This window comes from Stegostoma tigrinum, chromosome 7 (genome assembly GCF_030684315.1).
Source record: "Stegostoma tigrinum isolate sSteTig4 chromosome 7, sSteTig4.hap1, whole genome shotgun sequence".
NCBI lineage: Eukaryota > Metazoa > Chordata > Chondrichthyes > Orectolobiformes > Stegostomatidae > Stegostoma > Stegostoma tigrinum.
The window spans coordinates 43,505,189-43,529,565 of NC_081360.1; the positions used below are offsets into that span (position 1 = coordinate 43,505,189).

The 24,377-nt window shown below is 39.0% G+C and overlaps 1 protein-coding gene across 4 annotated transcripts in view; it reads left to right on the top strand.

The window, feature by feature from the left end:
• The window catches only part of znf385b (zinc finger protein 385B), a 350,354-nt gene that overhangs the window by 121,206 nt on the left and 204,771 nt on the right, over window positions 1–24,377 (top strand). The window contains exon 1 of one of the 4 annotated variants that reach the window (XM_048535399.2): window positions 15,603–16,018. The exons of the other annotated variants lie outside the window; for them this stretch is intronic. Coding sequence (XP_048391356.1) covers window positions 16,009–16,018 — 10 coding nt within the window. The 5' untranslated portion in view covers window positions 15,603–16,008. Of the gene's footprint in view, window positions 1–15,602; window positions 16,019–24,377 lie in introns of those variants that run through there. 4 annotated transcript variants of the gene reach the window in all.

The window sequence follows — 24,377 nt, forward strand, 5'->3', positions numbered from 1 at the left end:
ATAATTATACAGTACAGAACTGCAGGATGGTTGTACATCGTTATTAGGCGACAGTCTTCCCCAGTTCTGAATAAGTTTGCAGTTTATGAGGCTTTGTAAAGGTCTTTTAATATATTCTAAAAATGTAGGCTAAATTTAGCACTCTTGTCTGTACTGAAACAGCTGGGATTATGTTCAGCTGAGTTTCAAACCAGTTTGGAAACTGTTTGTTACTGTCAGTCAAGTGAGATTATTGATTAAACTTTTCTTGTTCCTCACAAGTGTGCAATGTATAGAATATGCAACATCATTATTAAGTCAAACTTTTCCATTGTTGTTCTTGTTTTAATTGGAGTCACTTTTAATGCATTTAGCAGTAGCAACTGTTTTAGTCGTAGAAGACGCAGTTGGCTGCGTTTGCTAGGTTACAGTATCTCTATTAACAGAGAGAACACTATTCAGCACATTTGTCACACCTGACTCTGGTGATCATATTCAAAATACAATCTACGTTCTCAGCAATCAAAATACACAGTTCATATGAAATCTGACCATGTAAGCTCCCACATAGCAGGTTGAACTAAACTTCAGTTATTTTTAATAACTTGGTCTATTTCAAGTCTTTGTCTAATAACTCTTCAGTTTATGATTGATTATATTGTCAACGATTGCTGCATAAAGTCAGAATTTGTTTTTGTGGAAACTGTAAGATAGGAAGTAAATGCTGAACCATTCAAACATCTCTCATATGGTGATCTGCATCTAAATTCATTTGACTGTGCTTGACCTACACTTGAACAGCATTGATTGAGGTAAAGTAACGACTTTGTTATGATAAAGTTAGTATATTTTCTACAATATGTGCAGTCTCTTAATAATATTTAATGATTTACACATTAATATACTCAATATTTTTCTGTAACATTTTTACACTAAATAGTGACTCACTGATTCATATTAAGTTAAGAATTAAGAATGCAAAGTAAGTTTGATTTGCGATATTTAGCAGAAATGCACATCATTCATAGCCTGCTCATTATTTCAAATATATACTGGGTAGTTTAATTCAGATGAGTACAGTAGGGATGTTCTTCTGGATGTAAATGCATTTGTAATTTTTGCACTTTAGCAGCGAAGGCTTAACATGACAGGGAATCCCAATGATTTCAACAAATATTCTACTGTAGCAATAGTATTTGTATTTACTCTTTCTATGAAAATTCTACTTTAATTATCTCTTAAAAACTTTTCATGAGGCAAGAGTGAAAGAACAACATGTTGTGTTGGAGATGTTTCGAACCTTAATCTTTAATGATACTTTTGAATAAGTTAAAACACAATCTGTGACTGTTATCCAAACTTCTACATGGTCATATTGAAAGCCATGTTGAGATACTGACCATACATAGAACATAAAACATTACAGCACAGTACAGGCCTCTCGGCCCTCGATGTTGTGCCGACCTGTCATACTGATCTCAAGCCCATCTAACCTACACTATTCCATGTACGTCCATATGCTTGTCCAATGATGACTTAAATGTACCTAAAGTTGGCGAATCTACTACCGTTGCAGGCAAAGCATTCCATTCTCTTACTACTCTCTGAGTAAAGAAACTACCTCTGACATCTGTCCTATATCTTTCACCCCTTAGTTTAAAGCTATGCCCCCTCGTGCTTGCCGTCACCATCCTAGGAAAAAGGCTCTCCCTATCCACTCTATCTAACCCTCTGATTATTTTATATGTTTCAATTAAGTCACCTCTCAACCTTCTTCTCTCCAATGAAAACAGCCTCAAGTCCCTCAGCCTTTTTCTCCCTTCGTTATACTCAAGGGAGATATCATAAGACTGGAGAATTGCAAATGTGATGCTGTTGTTCAAAGCATGTTGTAAAGATTGGTCCAAAAGTTAGAGACCATCTGTATGTTTAATTTCATTAGTGGAGAAGCTTCTAAAAATAATTATGGGGTGAAAATGGGTGTTACGTGGAATAAGGTGGGATGAGTAAGTAGAGTCAGCATGAATTTCTAAAGATAAAATTGCATTTAATTAACTTGCTGGAGTTTTTTGAAGAGCTAAACTAAAGGATCAATGCTGTTGATGTGGGGCATATTGGCTTGCAGAAGATATTTGATAGAGTACCACACAATCAATTTGTGAGGAAAGTTATAGTCGTCGTGGAAGAAGAGATACAGTAGCAATGTGGGTACAGAACTGTCTGAGCTATTGTACACAGTGAGTAGTGGTCAATTGATACTTTTTGGGCTAGATGAAAGTTTGAAGTGGAGATTTCCAGGGATCAGTATTGGAACACTTGCTTTCCTGGTATATATTAATGACCCTGAAATTTTGGTGTGCACAGGATAATTTAAAGTTTGTGGATGATACAAAACTTGAAAGCATTATAAACTGTGAGGAGAACTGTGTTGAACTTCACAAGGATTTTGGCAAATTGCTGGAGTGCGAAGATACATAAAGTTTGACACAAAGAAGTGTAAGCTAATGCATTTTCATAGGAAAAACATGAATGTGTACATAGAATTGAAGATGGCAGGTCCGTGGAGAGAGCAGCTAATAAACATAAAGCTTCCTGGCCTTTATTTATAGGGGTATAGAAAACAAGAGCAAGGAGATTATGTTGAGCTTGTATAAGCCAGTTATTGCATGCCCTTCCAGTCGCCACATTTTAGGAAGGATATGGACACATTGTGGAGAATGCACAAGAGATGTACAAGAATGGTTCCAGGAATGAGAAACTTCAACTACAAGGATAGATTGTAGAGGGTGTGACTGTTCTCCTTGGAGAGAAAGCGGCAAAGAGGAAATCTGTGTTGTTTCAAAATCCAGAGGGAGCTGGATACAATTGAAAGGGAAAAAAAAAACTGTTCCTGCTTGTAAAAGGATCAGGAATAAGATGGCACAGATTTAAAATGATTTGTAAATGAAGCAGATGTGATGTGACCAAAGTCTTTATATTCCAGGCCTGGAACACACTGCCTGGAAGTGTCGTGGGGACAGGTTCCATTGTGGCATTCAAGAGGGCATTGTTCCCATGTAAATCGTTATTCAATGTGCAAGAGTATGGTGAAAAGGCAGGAGAATGGCACTGTTATGATGTTAATCGGAAGAGCTGGTGAGGACATGATGGGCCAAATATTTGATTTGATTTGATTTATTTATTGTCAAGCATATTTTGCTGCAAAATACAGTGAAAAGTGTTGGATAGTCTCCTTCTACACTACAACACTCCCACGATTCTTTAAACTGACAAAATTGGGTAAATTTAACTTCTCCCATGTGATAGCAAAGGCTGCCAGTTTACATTAGATCTTTGTTCTTTTTAGTGAAATTCATGTCTTTTTAACTCACTGACTGATTATCCCTTTTCTGCTTCTCCAAGATATTTATGCTGTTTTTGATTGAAAGTAAATTGGTGTTGGATCCAGATCAAGTCTTTTGGAATTTTTTTGCTTATGCAACAATGATTCAATATTTCACAAAATCACTAACTTGTGAAAAAAACCTCCTGTCCTGCTTTTGACTTTCTCACTCCTGTTAGTCAAATTATACTTCATCTGAGCAATTTCTTAACTAGAGTCTTTTTCAGTTTTATTTCAGCTTTTCCCAATAATTTAAATAATTTTTACAATTCTTGTTTACTAAATAAGATGCTTTAAGCCTTCTTTTAGTTTTATCAACCTGCAATTATTCTTTACATTTTAAGAATTTTCTCCCTCTAAGTGAATTAACCAACTTTGGGTGCCCAACTCACTGACTGTTTTCCAGGCTTATGACTTGGATTTTTCTCCTTGTAGCTTTGTTTAGACCCTATGTGGTCTTCACTAGCTTTCTGGATATGTTTTGCAATTTCTAGCTATTTTGAACTTAGAGGTAGGCTTAGTATTGTTACAGCTTCTGCAGCCTTTTAAAATGATATCTGCTGCCTTCCCAGAAGGTGAAAGGCTCTAGAGATAATGGGAACTGCAGATGCTGGAGAACCCAAGATAACAAAGTGTGTAGCTGGATGAACACAGCAGGCCAAGCAGCTCTCTGGTCAAGGGTCTAGGCCCGAAACGTCAGCTTTTGTGCTCCTGAGATGCTGCTTGGCCTGCTGTGTTCATCCAGCTACACACTTTGTTGTCTAGGTGAAAGGCTCTATGCACTTTTGAGCTGCTGAATATTTAAAGATACATTCATATTTTTCTGACATGAATTTTTTTTTTGTGTTTGGATGTCTCTTGTAGAACTGATAATCTTTCCAGACTAGCGCTATCTGGTCAATTTGCATTGCTGGCACAGCCGTGAACATCAGAACCTCCGAGATGCCTTAGGTAGTTTCATTGCTACCAATCCCCCTTATTGGTATCAGTCCAACTTTTGTACAAGCAGAGAAAGGGTGGTCATTCACGGTCTTCAACAGAATCTTGGCTTAGTTCTGATTTTTTAAAAAATAGTTCCTTACATAGGAGTTTCATCAGAGTTTAATAGCTAGTTATGCTCCATCTGAGACACATGATGGTCCGTGGTGAGGCACAACTTAAAATTAAGTGCAAATTACTACTTTAGCTGTGTGGAATTAGCTGTAGAATGACAATTTAGAAAATATCCTGTAAAACACTAGAAATGGTTCTGGTCAGCTCCACCCAGGAAAAGTCCTTTTCATCTTTTGTGCGCAGAGTTTGTCTTGTGTTAATTAATCCTTTTGGCTTCTAGCCACCTAATCGCCATGGTAATTAATATGATATGGACAATTTTGTGAGAGTGCCAACTTCCAGCAGAATGATTTTTAAACCAGTGCAAAATATTGACAAAACTGAAACTTGTGTGAGACATAGCTACCCTTGAAATCCCTCAACGTGCTGCACTGGTTTGATTGTTTTCAGACTGATTAATAAATGCAACCTCATGGGAACTTAAGTGTTCACACAAAAAAAAGCATCACATAGTGAAGAGACACTTCTAAAACCAGTTCTGTCAAAGCAACTTTGCGATGTAAAAATTGGTTGCTGTATTTGAATTAATTTCGAAAGTTTAGGATTGTGAAATATTTTGGGATGTCCTGAGCACGTTAAAATCACTCTATAAATGTTAGTCCATTTGTTCCACTAAAATAGAAGTTGGCTTTTAATTACACAAAGAGCAGAGTGAGAGAAGATAAATTGCGCAGCAGAATTGGCAAATGAACCAGCCTAGTCATTTCCAACGGAATAAACTTCAGGATCTGCTCTTTACCCACCCGGACATTTTCTGACAGCATCAAGCATGTGTGAGACAGTCGTGGATTCCTGGATCAGATTGGACCAGTGATAAAGATCTTAACAGAATATCATGCACCTTTATGATAGCTGCACTGTCCAGAATGGACTTTGGGAAGGAAATCCGTGATTGGATCCATCCACTCTACTTGAACATCAGTGGCACAGATTCAATCAATAGATGAAAATTGGTTAGCTTTCTGACCAAATCTGGTGCCAAGTAGGACTGTTATCTCATATCGTTATTATGTTTTCGCTTACATCTTCTGCTGCACCCACAAGGAAGAATCCAGATATTAGAAAGATGATGAGCCGAAGTACTGAAGACACCCTGGTGAAATACTCCCCCATATAGGGGATATAGCTGTCTGAAGCTTAAGTCCACTGTGGCTCAAGAACCAAGGAGCATCTGCAACTAGTTTGAAGAGATTTCCAGACTGAAAGAAATTTGCAGCAAGAGTGAGGCCACAGTTTTTGGCACTGGACTGACTAATCTTTTCTCCTTTTCATCATCAGGTCAAGTTTCCTGAATGCAGTTTGGAGGAGTTAGGGGATGAGATCGTGCCTAAATGGAGCATTTAGCTAAGGTGAAGCAGAGACGGAGCAAATAGGTGATCATTGAGTGAGAGATGCACTCTAAGTGTTAGAGATTTCATCCATGCTCCACTTTTGTGCTGTTGCGGTCACCCAAGCCATTGATCATGTTATGTGAGGATTGAAACTAGACGAGAATGACACAGATAGAGTATTGAAGTCTCTAGCTGTGACGCAAGTAATATCACCTTTGCATTCAACTGCAACAAACTGTATATAGATACTTAGTGTGTAAGTGCCAATTGTCACTATGTGCTAGTCTTCTCCATGACTGCAGTGTTGCAAAAGATGGGTCTGGTCATTTCCATGCAGAATACTGTCCCACCTGCCCCTTTGGGAATTACAAGCACAGAAAATCACCTTTGACCACATGTTGTGGAGTTATTTAGTCATATAGCGTGGAAACAAACCATTCAGTCCTACTCGTCCATGATCTCTAACCAAATTAGTCCCACTTGCCAATGTTCTGTGCTGAATATCTCTGATGTCCCATGGGAAAATGAAATGGCTGATCCTATTAGCTGGCTCCATGAGCAGATTGTCTCCATCATTTGGTAGAGTACCTCATCGCCATGAGTTTGAAACAAGCACCCAGGCAAGAAAGGCCTAATCCAGAGAATATCTAACAAGAAATATAAGACCATAAGACTAGGAGCAGAAATTAGGCCATTCGGCCCATCAGGTTTGCTCCACCATTCAATCACGGCTGAAACGTTCCTCATCCCCAATCTCCCGTTTTCTCCCTGTAACCCTTGATCCCCTTGATAATCAAGAACCTATCTATCTCAGTCTTAAATGTGCTCAATGACTTGGCCTCCACAGCCTTTTGTGACAGTGAATTCCATAGACTTATCACTCTCTGGCTGAAGAAGCTTCTCCTTATCTCCATTCTAAAAGGTCTTCCCTTTACTCTAAGGCTGTGCCCTCAGGCCCTAGTCTCTCGTACCAATGGAAGCATCTTCCCAGCATCCACTCTGTCCAAGCCATTCAGTATTCTGTAAGTTTCAATTAGATCCCCCCTCATCCTTCTAAACTCCAATGAGTATAGTCCCAGAGTCCTTAAACCTTCTTCATATGTTAAGCTTTCCATTCCAGGGACCATTCTCGTGAACCTCCTCTGAACCCGCTCCAGGGCCAGGACATCCTTCCTGAGATATGGGGCTAAAAACTGCACACAATACTGTACAACAATATAATTGTAACATTTGAAATTATACCCTTTAGGGGCAAGTGCAATGAGGCCAATGTACTGTATTAAAAGAAATTGTATTGTACTTGATATAATAGTTAAAATTTTAGATCATTTTATGTACTTGAAAAGTAAAATACGTTTTTGAAGTAAAACAAGTTCAAGATGCAGTTCCACATTTTTCTAAATGGGAATCTCCAGTTCAGTAGTATGTCAAAAGGGAGTGCTTTATTTCAAGCACAGCGTTTGTGCAAAGCCAAATGTATGTCTTTTTAATTTAAGATAATTGATAGTAGGAAGAAGGCACCTTTTAAAGTTTGAATTGAAAGGCTTGTTGGAGATTCAAATGATTTGAGTGGAGAAAATAAAGCAGATTAGCAATTATTGATTGGAAATGTGGTTTGCTGGTAACATTGGAAGTCTGTTCAAAAGTAAGTTAGTTCTTCCAGAAATGTTTTGAGTATTGCAAATAAAACTGTGTAACTGGTTTCAACATCTCTCTCCAGTACAATTTGGTTGTGATTTGAATTGAAGGAAAAATCAAATTAAAGAGCTAAGCATAAGTTGGCTACATAAACTGTTATGCTGTGTACAGTTGGAGTTATTCTCGTACCATGTAATTTTAGAAGAATTTTGCTGAGAAGTGGTGAAAACTATAATCTGGATAGTTCAGGAATCTTTTTTGAAAGAGGCCATAATGTGGCATTTTCAGAGAAAAGAATTGTCAACAATTCGTTCCTGTAAGTACTTCAACAGCTTTGAACTAAAATTGTTTTGTCCTCCATGTTTGATTGTACAGTATTGTAAATGGGAAACCAACTTAACCACAATATTAAGCTGCTGAAATTTATTCGCACTGCTACTAATAATTTTGCAGAGATTACCTTCCATGTTCAGTGGGATTTTTTTTATATTTGGTAAGGCATTGGATGTTTTTGGGATAGAACTAATGTGCAAGGCACAAAGTAAGGGATAGGCATAGGTAATGATGCTCATTTAATGAGCCAGTGCAGGCAAGCTGGGCCAAATGGGGCATCATTCTGTGCTTTAATACTTCTGTGATTGTGTAACGTACTTTGATCTATTGCTAACACTTTACAGTCTTGGCTGCAGGCTATTCTGTTTTTGGATACAATGGCTCTTGGACTTAGTTAGCCAAACTTAGTTTTTGCTTACTTGCCCAGATGAAGGACGACCATGGTCTTTCCAGCAACCGCTTTAAAATTCATTAGAATATCTCCTGACAGCCTTGTGTCTGTGATCAGAGATAGTGGGAACTGCAGATGCTGGAGAATCCAAGATAACAAAGTGTGGAGCTGGATGAACACAGCAGGCCAAGCAGCATTTTAGGAGCACAAAAGCTGACGTTTCGGGCCTAGACCCTTAGCCTTGTGTCTGTGCTTGCTTTTACTTGTTTATTCCTCAAATGGCTTAATCATTAAGCGCTAATGGTATATTCGGAAGACTGAGTTAAAGCAGCTAATGAAGGGAACTGAATTAAGTTCAAATTTGAAGATCCTTCAAATAATCCGGTGTTAATTACACTGACATGTGCTAATTCACTTTCCTCGCTCAATGTTCAGTTTAGCAAGTTTTCACCCACCCCATCCCTCCTCACCAATTCCCTGCAGCAATTTGATCAATGTTTATGGAAACAAAAGTATTTCAGAAATCTGCTGAAGAATTGTCTCTGTAGTCCAATAAAAGCTCGTCAAAATTTCCACTTCATAGAAATATGTAATTGTGATTTTATTTATAGTTAACTTCTTGTTTTGTGAAATCAGTTTTGCTTCCTCTGTTTCCTCATCTGAAAGGAGAGAGCAGTTTAGTTGTGAAAACGGTTTAGTTGTGAAAACAGTTTAGTTGTGTGCTTGAATTAGGGAAGATTAGAAGAGATTCAGATGGGACTTCATCATAAAGGATCTGTGTTCCACAGTATGTATCATAATGAAATGGCAACATATTCACAAGTTAGATCTTCTGTCATTCTAATTTCAATTTGTGTTATTAAAAATTACTGTAGTGTCCTTTGTTGCTATAATAGAGCAATAAAGACAGAAATGAACCCAAAGGGACACTGCAACAATACAAATCTAATAATTTCTTTTGCAGCAGTTCAGTTTAATTTTAAATTGTTTCCACTTCTTCCACATAAGCTTTGAGATTTCATTTCACACAATTTTGAAAGCACTCCTTTGTATAGAGCCCTGGAATTCCATCTGAAAATCGCCCTCAATCCTCTCTCTTGCCAGAGTATGAAAACATAGGAGAATGGGGATACATGTTAAATGGCTAAAGCAGAAGATCCATGTATTGCAGTTCAAAGATTTTGGTGTCCCTACCTGTTTTTCATCCCAAAAGCTGGAAATGAACTGTGAGGCATGCTGCAATCTGACTGCAGACCATCTCCCATCCATACATCCACTGCTCGAGGTTTAAATGTCACGACTTCTGTGACGTGACGGAGAATCTGACTGAAATGCAGCAGGCCTGGAAATTTATGGGGAGATGGGGTGGGAGCATGGTGACCTGAAGTGGTCAGTAAACCCAAAATATGAAAAATGTCAAGGTTCATTAAAATGTAAAAATGCCTCTTTTTGTTAAATGCTTTTTATCTGGCAATGGGCTAGGCAGAGTGGCTGCAGTGGAGTCTGTAGAGGGGAGAGTTGAAAATTGAAGGGTTTGGTCAGTCTGATCCTAGAGGCTTGAGGTTATTGGCCAGTAAAAGAGCATAAGGCAGATTAGAGAGATGTCCACTGTTGCCCTGATTCACGATAATAACAAAGTGTGAAGCTGGATGAACACAACAGGCCAAGCAGCATCTCAAGACCACAAAAGCTGACGTTTCGGGCCTCGACCCTTCATCAGAGAGGGGAATGGGGAGAGGGTTCTGGAATAAATAGGGAGAGAGGGGGAGGTGAACCGAAGATGGAGAGAAAAGAAGATAGGTGGAGAGGAGAGTATAGGTGGGGAGATAGGGAGGGGATAGGTCAGTCCGGGGAAGACGGAGAGGTCAAGGAGGCGGGATGAGGTAGTAGGTAGGAAATGGAGGCGCGGCTTGAGGTGGGAGGAAGGGATGGGTGAGAGGAAGAACAGGTTAGGGAAGCGGAGACAGGCTGGGCTGGTTTTGGGATGCAGTGGAGGAAGGGGAGATTTTGAAGCTTGTGAAGCCCACATTGATACCATTGGGCTGCAGGGTTCCCAAGTGGAATATGAGTCCCTGCAGCCCGATGGTATCAATGCGGACTTCGCAAGCTTCAAAGTCTCCCCTCCCCCCACTGCATCCCACAACCAGCCCAGCCTGTCTCCGCTTACCTAACCTGTTCTTCCTCTCACCCATCCCTTCCTCCCACCTCAAGCCACACCTCCATTTCCTACCTACTACCTCATCCCGCCTCCTTGACCTCTCCGTCTTCCCCGGACTGACCTATCCCCTCCCTACCTCCCCACCTATACTCTCCTCTCCACCTATCTTCTTTTCTCTCCATCTTTGGCCCGCCTCCCCCTCTCTTCCTATTTATTCCAGTTCCCTCTCCCCATTCCCCTCTCTGATGAAGGGCCTAGGCCCGAAACGTCAGCTTTTGTGCTCCTGAGATGCTGCTTGGCCTGCTGTGTTCATCCACTTTCCACTCCAGTAGTTTGAGATAGATAGTTCATGAACTTCAAAATTGCACATTTTATTTGAGAATTGTGCACCAATGACAAATTTCTACATCAGGTACAGTTTTATTTTTACTGCTTTAAAATGTTTACTCCATGTTAAACCTCTAGCTCCTAACTTTTTCTACATGGGTTCACCATTCTGTGTTGGTATGGTAGCTCAGTGGTTAGCGCTGCTGCCTCACAGGGGTAGACATCTGGGTTCAGTCCCATCCCCCCGGCTATTGTCTGTGTGAAGTTTCCACACTTTCTCCACGTCTGTGTGAGTTTTCTCCGGGTGCTCTGGTTTCTTCCCACAGTCCAAACATGTGCAGGTTGGGTGAGTTGACCATTCAACATTGCCCGTAGTATTCAGGGATGTGTGAATTAGTTATGGGAACTTCGAGGTTATGGGTTAGGGCGTGTGGGATGCTGTTTGGAGGGTCACTGTGGACTTGATGGGCTGAATGGCCTGCTTCCACATTGTCCTAATTCTTGCAGAAACAGCAAGCACAGTGAGCATCTGTAGTCGACAAATACAACCGAACAATGGAGCAGTAACCTATTGCTGCCCACCTTCAGTGTGAGTATGTCATGCAGATTTAAGGAGTAGTAAATCTCCCTCTGCATTTGGCACGGATTGTTCTCATACAGAAATAGTACTGCTTATTTTCATTTAATTGCATACATCAACTGATAAAAAGTTAATTCTCTTCAGTGTCACTTTCATCACGCTTGCAATATTTCAGCTAGAAAAACAAGCCTGGAATTCCGAACAAATAGCACTATTGTCTTCTACCTTACCTGATGATGTCTGGGTACTTGGCAGAACACCAGCTAAGATTTATTACAGTAATGTCTGGCTTGTAATATCCCATGTTAGCTATAGAATACACACCAAAGCATCTGCCTTACCACCTGCTTCCTGGTATATTGCTGTTTCTATTTAGCCCTAGAAAGGGAGAAGATACAGTATTAGAATGGATTAAAGTGGAACCCAGTTTACTGAGGGATGTTCAGTCTCCTGTGTAACTGTTATGCTGTGATAGTTTTGAATGTATAGTGGCCAAGTCGGCCATTTATAGCCTGGTGATTATTCTGCATATGAATGTCCTTCCATCACTCAAGCAGCACTTGCACCACTTGCAGCTCCTGCAATACTGAAGAATATACAGCACAACCTGGGCAGTATCCAGGCTTGAGCTGATACGTGGCATGCATTATTGGAGCCACACAAGTGCTGAGCAATGGCCATTGTGATGATACTGTACGTTTTAAGAGCTGTTTTTCTTCCAGGAGCAATTTTGTCCCAGTGGTACTGAAATGTCTGCTTCAGACAAGCAGTTGACAAACAGCTTTGAGGTCTCCCTGGGTGTTTTTTTTTAATGTAAGACAAAGGAATCGAGAGTGGGTGGGGTCAGGCTCACATAGACCCAAAAGAACTTTAATTTTGCTTTCGGTTCGTTGAAAGTTTTTGCTGGCCGCTGGAGTTGAAAGCTTGAGTTTGCTACTGCTACAATGAAGTCTTGGATAGAGAGGGTTCCTCTTAACAACCTGCCTTTTTGATTTATTTTTCTTTCGGCTTTCTTTCCACTGGACTGGAGAAAGACAGCATGTGAAAATTATGATTGTGTTGCCGAATTGCCTTTGCCAAGGGGATGCTTATGGGATGCTGCCTATATTTGAACAGTTGATGATTAGTGGTTAAATAATATATACTTTCTTGTTAAGCATTCCAATAAAGTAAGTTGCGTCAATTATTCTTTTTGCTGATATTTAACAGTGTTGTATGAATAATGTATTCTGATGATAGCTTAGTGGTAGACCAATCAAATCATGTCTGGGACACAGTGCCTAACACTTTCCTTTTAAAAAATATATAAGTTAGGGTTTTAGCAAACTCCATCATATACTCTGGTGGGTTTGTTCTGGTCCATCACACCATCTCCAATGCAAGCAAATCTAACAATTGACCCTTGATATTAAATGCTATTGCCATTTCTTAATGCTCTACTATCAACACCCTAATGTTAAAATTAATTAGGGATTCAGTAGCACCAGAAGTATAAATACTGTGGCTACAAGAGTAAGCCAGAGGTTGGAGGTCTGCAGCAGATAACTGAAATCTCGTCTTCCCCCAAAAGTTATCTTACAATCTGCAAGGCACAACTGTATGTGATGGAATTCTCCCTATTTGCCAAATTGGGTACAGCTCCAACAACGCTCAAGAAACTCAGTACAATGTAGGATGAATCAGCCCACTTAATTGGCACCACATCCTTGATATTCGGCATTCACTCCTTTTACCACCAACATATAGTGCATACCATCTACAAGATGCTCTCCAGTAGCTGACCAAGGTTTGTTGGACAGCATCCTCAAAACTCGTCCTTCTGAGTGGTAGAAGTGTTAACTGGAGTAGATATAAGGAAGATTAAGAACAGAAATTGCTGAAGAAACTCGACTGGTCTAGTAGCATTGGTGGAAGAAAGCAGATTTCATTAGAATCAAACTTGAAATGTTAATTCTGCTTTTCTTCCCACCGATCATTCTGACTTGTAACTACAGGTAGATTACTGTTTGTTTGCTGCCACTGTCTTAAAATGCCGGAACTCCCTTCCTTACAGCGCAGATGGTTTTCCTACACCTGAAGAACTGCAGCAATTCAAGAATGCAGCTCACAACCACCATATCATGAGCAATTAGGATGCACAATAAATGCTAGCCTAGCCAGCAATACCCTCATCACATGGACAATCCTAAAACAAAGACTGGGTGACAGAGACAGCAGAAATGTCTGCCCAATGTATAAGGAAACCTCCTTAATTTCTGCCACATCCTTCCAATGTAAGTGATTATATATTACATATGCATACAGTTCAGATTAGAACCTGACCAAAGCCTATTGCACAAACAAATAATTAAATAACAGAATGCCTAATCTTTTCCTGAGTTGTCAACAGTTTTCTAACTGCTTAGTCAACATTTTTATTTCCAGGTTTAGCATTTCAGTAAGTCTCTAGAAACACCTCTTCAACATCAATAATAATAGTATTTAAAATAAAGTCAAGATGCGTAAAAATATATCAGCCACGATTGAATAGCAGAGCGGTCTTGATGGTCCAAATGGCTAATTCCACAACTGTGTCTTATGGTCATGTTTTTGACTGTTTTATACATTGATATTTCTGCACAACTGTGAATTATTGATACTCATGTTATTCATGAAGACTTGAAACACCAAATATCCATACGTTTGCCCTATGTGCCTTTCAGTGTGTTTCGGTAAAGTGATATTACATAACTTAAGTTCTTTTTAAAATTCCATGATTCAAGTGATTTTTCATTTCTTTAGGAGTCTCCTCAGCTGAAAATCTGTTAGCTGTTGTGTGAGGAATTCTGCTACTTACTTTATCCAAAAATTTAGAGAAGTTAAAGTGGCTTATCGAACCAAATCTTCATTATTAAAATTTATGCTGATTTACTTATTGCTGCGTCAGTACTGTGTCAAATTACCAAAGAAAATTAGAATAATTTTACCTGTTAACAATGTTTGATTGATAGAACTATAATTGCTTTGACCTATTTACAACCAATTATATCTTTCGTGCAGAAATTTGCCAATGGTCCTTTGTGAACTCTGGCTAATTACTGTACTTGCTATTTTGTGTCTCAGTTACTTTGGTGCAGGCCTGCAAAACTTCATTTGTACCATGTTGATTCTTTCGTAACGATGCGCAGTGCACCATATATTTTCTCTTCAACATTGTTGTGGTTACATAGCTTGAGATTCATGGGAACTGGCTAATTCTAAGTTAAATCAATCCATGAAGTACCTTTTCCACATGGACCGGAAAATCTGAGGCATTTGACTACGTGCATTAGATATTGAATGTGTGCTAATATTCTATTTGAAGTACCTACAGAACATATTAAGTCAGTATTTTTATTGTTTGCTTTCCATTCCACTGGTAATATTATCATCCGAATTCTGACTGAGTTTTCCTGTTGAAATATTGTAAGAATCCATTCAAAGTCTACTTTGCATGTTTTGCTTGTTTAATTTATTCACTTTTTTTGAACCCATATTCCTAAGCTTTTTTAGTGTAGTTTTCATGTAATTTGTTTTTCTCACTTCCACTGTAGCTGCTGAACTTAAATTTGGAGTCTTTTAAATTAGTTCATATTTGGTATGTTTTAACTGGTATGTGTCTTGCTATCTGAAAAACCACTTTGATGTTCTTATTAGGACAAGGAGCACAACAATTTGAACCCTCATCGGCTAATACTAGTTCAGATTCTAAGTTAAGCAATCAGTCTAAGGCTGTAAATTGGGTGCATACAGGCTTTTTCTACATTACTTGAAGCATAATTATCATTGTTTGGACTGAGCTGCATTCATTATTATTTGGAAAATATGATATTGCCAGCTGCAAAATATGGGTTTAAAAGAAAATAGTTTGCTCAAGTGAGCAATATCACTGTATGCATTTATTTAAAACCCAGAGCTGATTATTTCATATTTGTCATGAGTAAAGTCTTAAGGAACTTGTTCTGATTGCATAATGTATCTGATTACAGCAATTAACGTCATACATAATAGTTCAACCAATGTCTATAAGTACTATGGAATCTTACAATTGCTGCTTAATGATTCATGCCACATAAATTATGAACCACAGTGCATCATGAAATAAGGATCCATTTAACGTTATGTAATTTCTCTGTATTTTTTGTGGCCCTGAAGATGGAGAAAATTATAAACAAAGTTTTTGTCTCCATTTTTAAAATCTATTTCCTTTCAAATAATTTATTTCTACAGTCAATGAAATGAAATGCATTAGCGTGTCTGTTTAATATTCCACCCTTCCACTTGTCTGCAAAGTGGAACAAAGAGTGCAAAAATGCCTGAGACTTGATTTATGGTGGGCTAGATTCTTTCAGGCTCTAAAGCTTAGCCAAGAGGTGCGCGGCAGAAAAAAAAGTATGACTGATTTAAATTGAAACAAGAGTAGGCCATCCATGTATTCAAATCTTAATACTTCAAGTTAGCAATCTTAGTGCACTGACCTAGTTTTCTGCAGCTTCATGGATTTGCAGTGTGAGGTGGCTGCAACTGCTGACAGTCACTCTATTGTTTCAGTTAGTTTCTTTAAAGGAAAACCAATAGAGGGTGAGCATTTCAGTTGCCTTAGGGTATAATTCAACAGAAGCATGTTTCTGAAGTCTCACATCAGTGCCTTGTGAAAACTTTGTGAGACGGATCGAGTCAACCCGCAGCTTTATTTAAAAACTGTTTGAGGCTACTTTTCATCGCTTATGCTGTTGCTGAACTTGTTAAATGTGAGACATGCTGTTGGGTAAGTAAAGCCATGTGGAAAATAGATTTCTGGTTTCTAACTGCAAACTTAACAGTAACACTTGAACTATGTATACAAATTGTTTGGTTTTTTATTGCAGAATCCTGACTGACTTTGCTCTAGTTCAGGTAGACATGTTGCTAAAGTTAAGAGTTTCCATTGAAAATTTCCATAAGAAGTAGTGAAGCAGTTAGCTAAATTCATAAACTCACAGGGATACTACCGTGTGTTCTTTGAATGTAAGATTTTAAAGACACTTGAGTGATATCATTAAAATGTTAGAATCGTTCTGTAAATAACTTGAAAGTAAGTCTTCAAATATCTGGTATAAAAAGCATCATAATCCTAAAGTATATTGTAAAACATTTAGGAACAGAACAATTTTATGGCTGTTTGTGCCTTCTGATTTTATGAAATTACTTACTATTTGTCAAATGTAATTTTCATTCATTTAATTACAGGTTAGTCTTGTTGTACAATCATTGAACTTTAACATGTAACCTGTTGTCAATATGTACTGAATCTGTTCAGATTAATTAGCTTGACATGATGTATTATTCAGTAAACAAGAGTATTCACTTAAATGAAGCTTATAACTTTTTTTCCATAAAAATTGCATGTTAAGAATTTACACATTGGGCAGAAAATAATAGGTTACTTGCATTTTTAAGATGTTGTAGTTTGTTTGTGTGTTAAGTAGCCTGTGCATTGTAGGAAAAGTACTGACAATGTGAGTTTGGCAGCAGGATAAAATGCTAAACTGACAAACAAATTTATATAATAGATTCGATGTAAAATTGCTCAGCTAGCAGAAGTGCATGGAGTTGTGCCAACAGAAAACAGCTTATAGTTCTCAGTTTTTGGCCTCTTGTAAATGTCCACTTACTTGGATGTTGAATGATGTGAAGCTGAGTATGCTATATGCCAAACCATTGCATAAACAATAATTATTGGAAATAAAAATTTTGCAATAATATCCTACCACAAAGCAATATTTAACAAAATAGCAGAAAGATGTGCTAGTTATGATAAACTAAGAAAGTGATTGATGGACGCTATATTTTACTTCTGACCCCTAGGCGTCCTCTGCTGTTGTACTGAGCGCAGTAATATTTATCCTTTTGTCTAAATGAACAGGTTTGTTGGAATAACACAAAGTTTTCTTCAGATTGATTTAGACACTGCCTCTGGACCAGCTCCAACTTTAATTTATAATTTTCTTTCACCGGGTGTACTTGTTGGATCTTGCTGAACTTCACTTGGCTATTAACTAGTTGTACAAGCTAGGCATATTTTGCATATGCCTTAGGGCAAGATTAGCACAGATGAGAATTATCTCTGCCTGCAACTTTTGCAGCTGTTTTAAGGGTTTCAAGGAGATAAGATTAAGGGCAACCTTTCTCATCTCCACCTAGATGCTATCAGGTACGTTCCATTATGTTTGTGCAGGTTCACAAAATAACTCCAAGGAACTCTTCATAAAGGCTTTTGATATACTGTTAAGAGTCATTTTGGAGGAAATAATTTACCATGCTTCACATACTGCGCTTGAAAAAAATGAACTCTTGTTGATTGCTCCTAGGTACTAGTCCATAAATTGACCTCAGTTCAAACAGAAATTTCAAAGAGCAAATTGCAAAGTGACTAGCTTAGTTCTTTCTCCCCAAAAAGAAGTATGTATGTTACAGACTGCAAATTAGATGTTTGCGGTTGAAATAATTACAGCACAGAGAGAACCAAAAGAATGAAGTTTTTCAAAGCAGTCCAATTTTGAAAGCTATGTCATTCTTTTGGATCCTATTGAATACTTAGTATTTAAGTATGATTTACTTATAGCCTTCACATATTTAACAATTGGGCAACCAATGCCTTAATAAAGCAAATAATCTAGAATGGTATACAATCGCAATTTTTATCTGTACATAATCTTAGTTATGCTTCATTGGAATTACTATTATGAGTAAGTAAATAAATCCTTATTTACTTAGGGATAATTTCTGCCATTATTTGGAAGCCGCAGAAGACCCCTTTTAATTAGTATCTGCTATTACAAATAGTTTCCGGAATTAGGGAATGACTTCTCCCAGTCTTGCAGATAAATACATTCAAAGGTCAATACTCTGGGATAATAGCTGTCAGCTATTGTGTTCTTGTGAAGGAGACCATTAACATTATTCCGAAAGTTTAGTCCGGTACAAAAACAAAATGGAAAAGGTGGCCTCACTGTAGCAGCAGGCAAATGCTTGGCAGCTGTTGTACAATGTGGATTGATTTGAGGTTATCCAGTTTGGTAGCAAAAGCCAAAAGGCAGATAATTATCTGAACGGTGATAGATTAAGAAAAGGGGATGTGTAACGATATTTGGTTGTCCTTGCTGAAAGTCAGCATGCAGATGGTGAATGAGGCAAACAGTATGTTGGCCTTCAAAGTGAGTTGATTCACATACAGAAGGAGGTTGTCTTGCTGCAGTTATACAGAGCCTTGGTGAGACAACAGCTGGAGTGCTGTATGCAGTTGTTATTGTCTTGTCCAAAGTAGGATGTTATGGCTGTGCACTGAGCGCAGTGAAGATTTACTAGAGTTATCCCTGGGTTAACAGGCCTCACCTTTGAAGAGATATGGAATCAGTTAGGACTATATTCATTAGAGTTTAGAAGAATGAGGTGGGTGTCTCCTAGATACTGGTAAAATTCTAAAAGGGATAGCCAGGGTAAACGCAAGAAAGATGTGACCAGAACTAGAGGTCACAGTTTAAGGACTCAGGATATGCCATTAAAGACTGAGGTGAGAAAAAATGTCTTCAATCTGGGAGTGATGAGCCTGTGGAATTCTCTACCATAGAGAGTGTTTGAATCATTGAATATTTTTGAGAAGGAGGTAGTTATAGTTCATAGATCTAAAAGGATTAAAGGCTTTTGGGAGAAAGCGGGAGCAGGGAACTGAGTTGGATGATCAGCCATGATCATATTAAATGGTAGACCATGCTTGAAGGGACATATGGCCAACTCCAGCTTTCTGTTTCCATGTTTCTAGTTTGATATTGGAATTTCATGGAGCATTGTGCTGCCAGAACTGGGGCAAGTTATCATAGATATCTTTGATAATTCATGGAATCTGCAAGTCATATGAAATCATCTCATGAATTTGAAATTTCTGCACAAAAAAAACAGTTTTCAAATACTGGAACGGATTCCTAATATATATGTACATCTTGGCATTTACCAAGGCAGCCAGATGGCTGGCACCGTTTTGTGCACAATTCTGCAATGCCAAAACTTTTGTGAGGCCATGATGAGAGTGTGTGTGAGCCTCATTAACCCCCTGATTTTAGTTTTATTTTTCTGGATAAGCACTTGATGAATTCCATATATTTCTATTCTCTGAAAATCTGTTGTTTTGTAAACCCAGCTCAAAAAATAAACCACATGCCTTTTGCTTGTATGCTTTGATTCTTAATTCTGTAATTTACCAATTATAGCATGTGCAGTTTGATTTATTCGTTGAATATCATGTTTCATTTTCTGCATTAGCTTATTTTAGTGATATTTCATGCAGGATTCATCTTGCAAAAATCTGTAATCAGAATACTGTTGCTGCTGATGTCTATAAAACATTAAACTCTAACCATACTGTGCTTAATGGCTATTACAATGGGCCCAACCGCTGGCTGATGTGACATTTGATGTTGATAAGGGGCTGAAGTATATGTGCTTGCACACTTGATCTCCGAGACCGACTCATACCTCATCCAGCATCAACGAACTTACGTACAGGCCCCAGATTTTACTATTTCTGAATAGATTTACCTTGGGCAGCAGAATACACCTCTTACTGAAGATGTTCCTTTCGGCGTAGGATTTAGTATGGGAGCAGCCATTATCTGTTGTGGTTATGGTTGCCAGGACCCTGACCTTTAATGTGATCGGATCATTTCAAGCTACCACTACTGATGAATAATGTAATACTCAGAATTGGGCCCAACAACAGAGGGAAAAAAAATGACAAAAGCTGTGTTCTTCAGTGGAATGACCTGCCCATTTCATTGTGGAAAGTTGTTTGCCACTGGCGTCTCTGAGAGGCTGGACATTGTTGGAATGTATGTAAGGCTGCTGACGATGATCCTACCACATGTATGAATAAAAAGGACTTTCATTCCATTAACATATGCGTGGTATCGGATCACACCAAGTGAAAAATGTGGTGGAAGTTTGAAACACTAAAGGTGCAGATCATGGATCCTTAAACATTTTGAGAAAATAACGAAAATATTTAATGCAATGCTGGCCTTACATCTGAAGGGTTAGAATACAAGGGAATAGGAGTAATTCTTCAGCAACTACACATAGGAATTTTTACACCCTGGACTCTTAAGTTCTGAGGTTGGAGACAACAAAGTAGAGTGGTATCCCTGGAATTTAGAAGGGTAAAAGGCCATTTGATCAAAGTTTACATGATATTAATGAAAACAGATATGAATAGCTTGATAACAACAATTCTTCTACTTGGGTATCTGGGACTGGAAGGGTAAGGTATAGAGAAGCTTTTGGAATGAAATGAAGATGAAAAGAATACTAAGAGTTTAGAACACTTTTCAACAAACTGTTTGTAAGATACATAAAATGTTAACTTTAAAAATCCGCGGTTGATGGAATTTTGTGCATTGGAGTTAAGGAATATGAAGTAAAGTTGGGCATATGAAGTTAGTTTGCAGACCAGCCTTGACCTCAGTAAATGGCAGAATAAGATGGAGAAGCTCAATGGCACACTCCTGTGCTTATATTCCTACTCTGGCAGCAGCTGTTGTATCCTTGCTTTGTGCTTTGTGGTAGGTCCACTGTGCTAGCTCTGTGGCTAGGAGCAGATTGACTGCTGGAAGAAAACGATTGTGACTATTCTTAAAAACAATAATGAAACTTTGTTTTTGTTTAAAGTTCAAAAGGCCAGACAATGAGTGTCAAACCATCAATTAAATTACAGTGAAGTATACTGGAGGCATTTTAAAATAATTTTGTTCCCTGCTTAACAGCTTTGAGAATGTTCTGGAAGAGGATGACACAGGATATACAGCATAGAACAGGCTATTCAACTCGACCGCCTTTTGGGAAATAAGGCTGGGCCAGTGACTGAGGTGTGAGTGGGAGATCACTTTGGGGCCGATGATATTTCCATTAGTTTTAAAATGGTTATAGAAAGGATAGCCTAGTCTACAAGTTAAAGTTCTAAATTGGGGCAAGGCCAATGTTTGTGCTATTTGACAGGAACTTTCAAAAGTTGACTGGGGGAGGCTGTTGACAGTTCAAGGGACATCAGGCAAATGGGAGGCTTCAAAGGGGAGATGAGAGTTCATGGACAGCATATTCCTGTTAGTCCGAAAGTCAAAGTTGGCAGTAGTAGGGAACACTGGATGACTGGAGATATTGAGGATGTGGTCAAGAAAAAAGAAGTGTATATCATGTATAGACAACTGAGTTCAAGTGAACCCCTTGAGGAGTATAGACAGAAATCAGGAAATCAGAAATGGATGAGATAGCTTTGGCAAATAGGATAAAGGAGAATCCAAAGAGACCCTATAAGTACGTTAAGGTCAACAGAGTAACTAGGGAGAGGATAGGGTCCTTTACAGATCAACAAGGCCAACTAAGTGTGGAAGCACAGAGGATGGGTGAGATCTCAAATGAATGTTTCATGTCAGTATTTACTGTGGAGAAGGACATGGAAGTTAGGGAACTTGGAGAAATAAATGGTGATATCTTGAACAGAGTTCACATTATGGAAGAGGTGGTGGTGAAGGTCTGAAAGTGCGTAAAGGTAGATAAATCACCAGGCCCTGGTCAAGTGTACCTCAGGACATTATAGGAAGCTAGAGAAGAAATTGTGAGGCCCCTAGCTGAGATATTTACATTCATTGACAGCCGTGCATGAGGTGCTAGAAGACTGGAGGTTGCTGATCTAGTGCCATTATTCAAGAAAGGCTGCAAAGAAAAGGCAGGGAACACAGACCCATGGGGCTGAAGTCAATTGTTTAAGGTGATTCTGAGAGACAGGATCTACATGCATTTGGAAATGCAAGGGCTGATTAGGGACAGTCATCATGGCTTTGTCTGTGAGAAATTGTGTTGCACAAACTTGACTGAGTTTTTCAAAGAGGTGACTTAAGAAGATGGATGAAGGCAGAGCAGTAGATGTTGTCTACATCTTTAGCATGGCAGGCTTTTTATTAAGGTTAGATCAGAAAGAATCCAGGGTGAGCTAGCCAATTGGATACAAAATTGGCAATAAAATCAGAGACAGAGGGTGGTGGTAGATGCTTTGTTGTTCAGGCTGGAGACCTGTGACCAGCAATCTGCCGCAAGGACTGATGCTGGGCTCACTGTTGTTCATCATTTATATAATTGATTTGGACGAGAGTATTGGAGGTAAGGTTATTTAGTTTGTGGATTACATCAGAATTGGTGGTATAGCGGACATTAGAAAAGGTTATCTAAAAGGACAACGGGATCTTGATCCATTAGGTCAGTGGGCTGAGAAAGGCAGATGATTGAGGTAAATCAAAATGTTGCATTTTGGAGGTTAGACAAATCAGGGCAACAGTTAGTGGTAGGGCCCTGGGGAGTGTTGACCAACAGAGAGATTGAGCTGTGCAGGTACATAGTTCTTTGAAAGTTGCATCACAGATAGACAAGATGGTGAAGAAGGTGTTTGGCATGCTTGCCTTCATCAGTCAGAGCACTGAGTACAAGAGTTGGGTTGCCATATTACAGCTGTACAAGATATTGGTCAGGCCCCTTTTGGAGTACCCCGCACAATTCGGCTCGCTCTGCTATTAGAAGGATGTTACTAAACCCAGAAAGGGTGCAAAAAAGCTTAACAGGGATGTTCCCGAGACCAAAGGTTTGGAGTTATAAGGAGAGGCTGGATAGGCTGGGACTGTTTTCACTTGAACGCAGGAGGCTGTGAGGGGTGACCTTATTGAAGTTTACAGAATTAAAAGGAGCATGAATAGAATGAAGGACCAAGGTCATTTCCACTGGATAGGGGAGTCCAACACAAGAAGAAAGATTTAAAAGGGACCTGAGGGGCACCTTTTTCACGCAGAGGGTGGGACGTGCATATTATGAGCTGTCAGAGGAAGTAGTGGAGGTAAGTATAATGATAACATTTAAAAGACATCTGGGCAGGTACTTGGATAGGAAAGGTTTAGAGGGTTCTGGGCCAAACACTGGCAAGTGGGACTAGTTCATCCGAGGAAACCTGGTCAGCATGGACAAGTTGGACCAAAGGGTGTCTTTCTGATGAGTCCATGCCAGTGTTAAACAGGATGAGACAGGTAGTTGGAAGTATGTTCTCGATGACCAGGGAGTCCAGAACCCAGGGGTCACAGTCTAAGAACAAGGAATATGCCTTTTAAGACAGAGGTGAGGAGGAATTTCTTCACTCAGAGAATGGTAATCCTGTTGAATTCTCTGCCACAAGAAACTCTTGATGCCAAAATATTGAAGACCTCCAAGAAAGATGTAGATATAATTCTTGGACCTAAAGGGATCAAAAGATATGGGGAGAGAACAGAAGCAGGATATTGAATTGGACGATTAGCCATGATAATTTTGAATGGTGGGGGAGGCTTGAAATGTCAAATGACTTTCTGCTTCTGTTTTTATGTCACTTTTGTCCTACTTGAGCTTCCATTCCACTTTACTCCCCCAAATCCATTGTCATGTCCATTTACTCCCATCTGCCTCAGACTTTGAATAACTTTTCGTTAACTCTATCAATATTATTTGCTTCAATATTCCCTCTGATAATAGGTTCTACATTCTCACCACTTTTTTTTGCTAAATTTGTATACTAAACTCCTTATTTCGATTTCTTGGTGACTGTTTTACATTGATGGCCTCTTCTCCACTAGATAAAAAGTTTTGTCTGTGTCCACTTAATCACAATCTTTCATAATTTTGAATGTATCTTTGGTCACATCTCAGTCATCTACTCATCTTTGCTTGATGTATACACCCACCCAATTCCATTAGTTTCCTGGTGAATTTTCTCTGCATCTTCTCCAATGCCTTTAAATCCCTTGTATAACATGGTAACCAGAACTTCGATAGCCAGAGACTTTTCCCCAGGGCAGGATTGACGGCCACGAGGGGTCATAGTTTTAAGGAGTTAGGAGGAAGGTATAGAGGAGACGTCAGAGGAAGGTTCTTCACCCAGAGAGTTGTGAGCGCATGGAATAGTTTTCCAGTGGTAGTCGTGGAAGCAGAGTCATTAGTGACATTTAAGCGACTGCTGGACATGCACATGGACAGCGGTGAATTGAGGGGAATATAGGTTAGGTTTTTTTTGGATTAGGATTATTCCA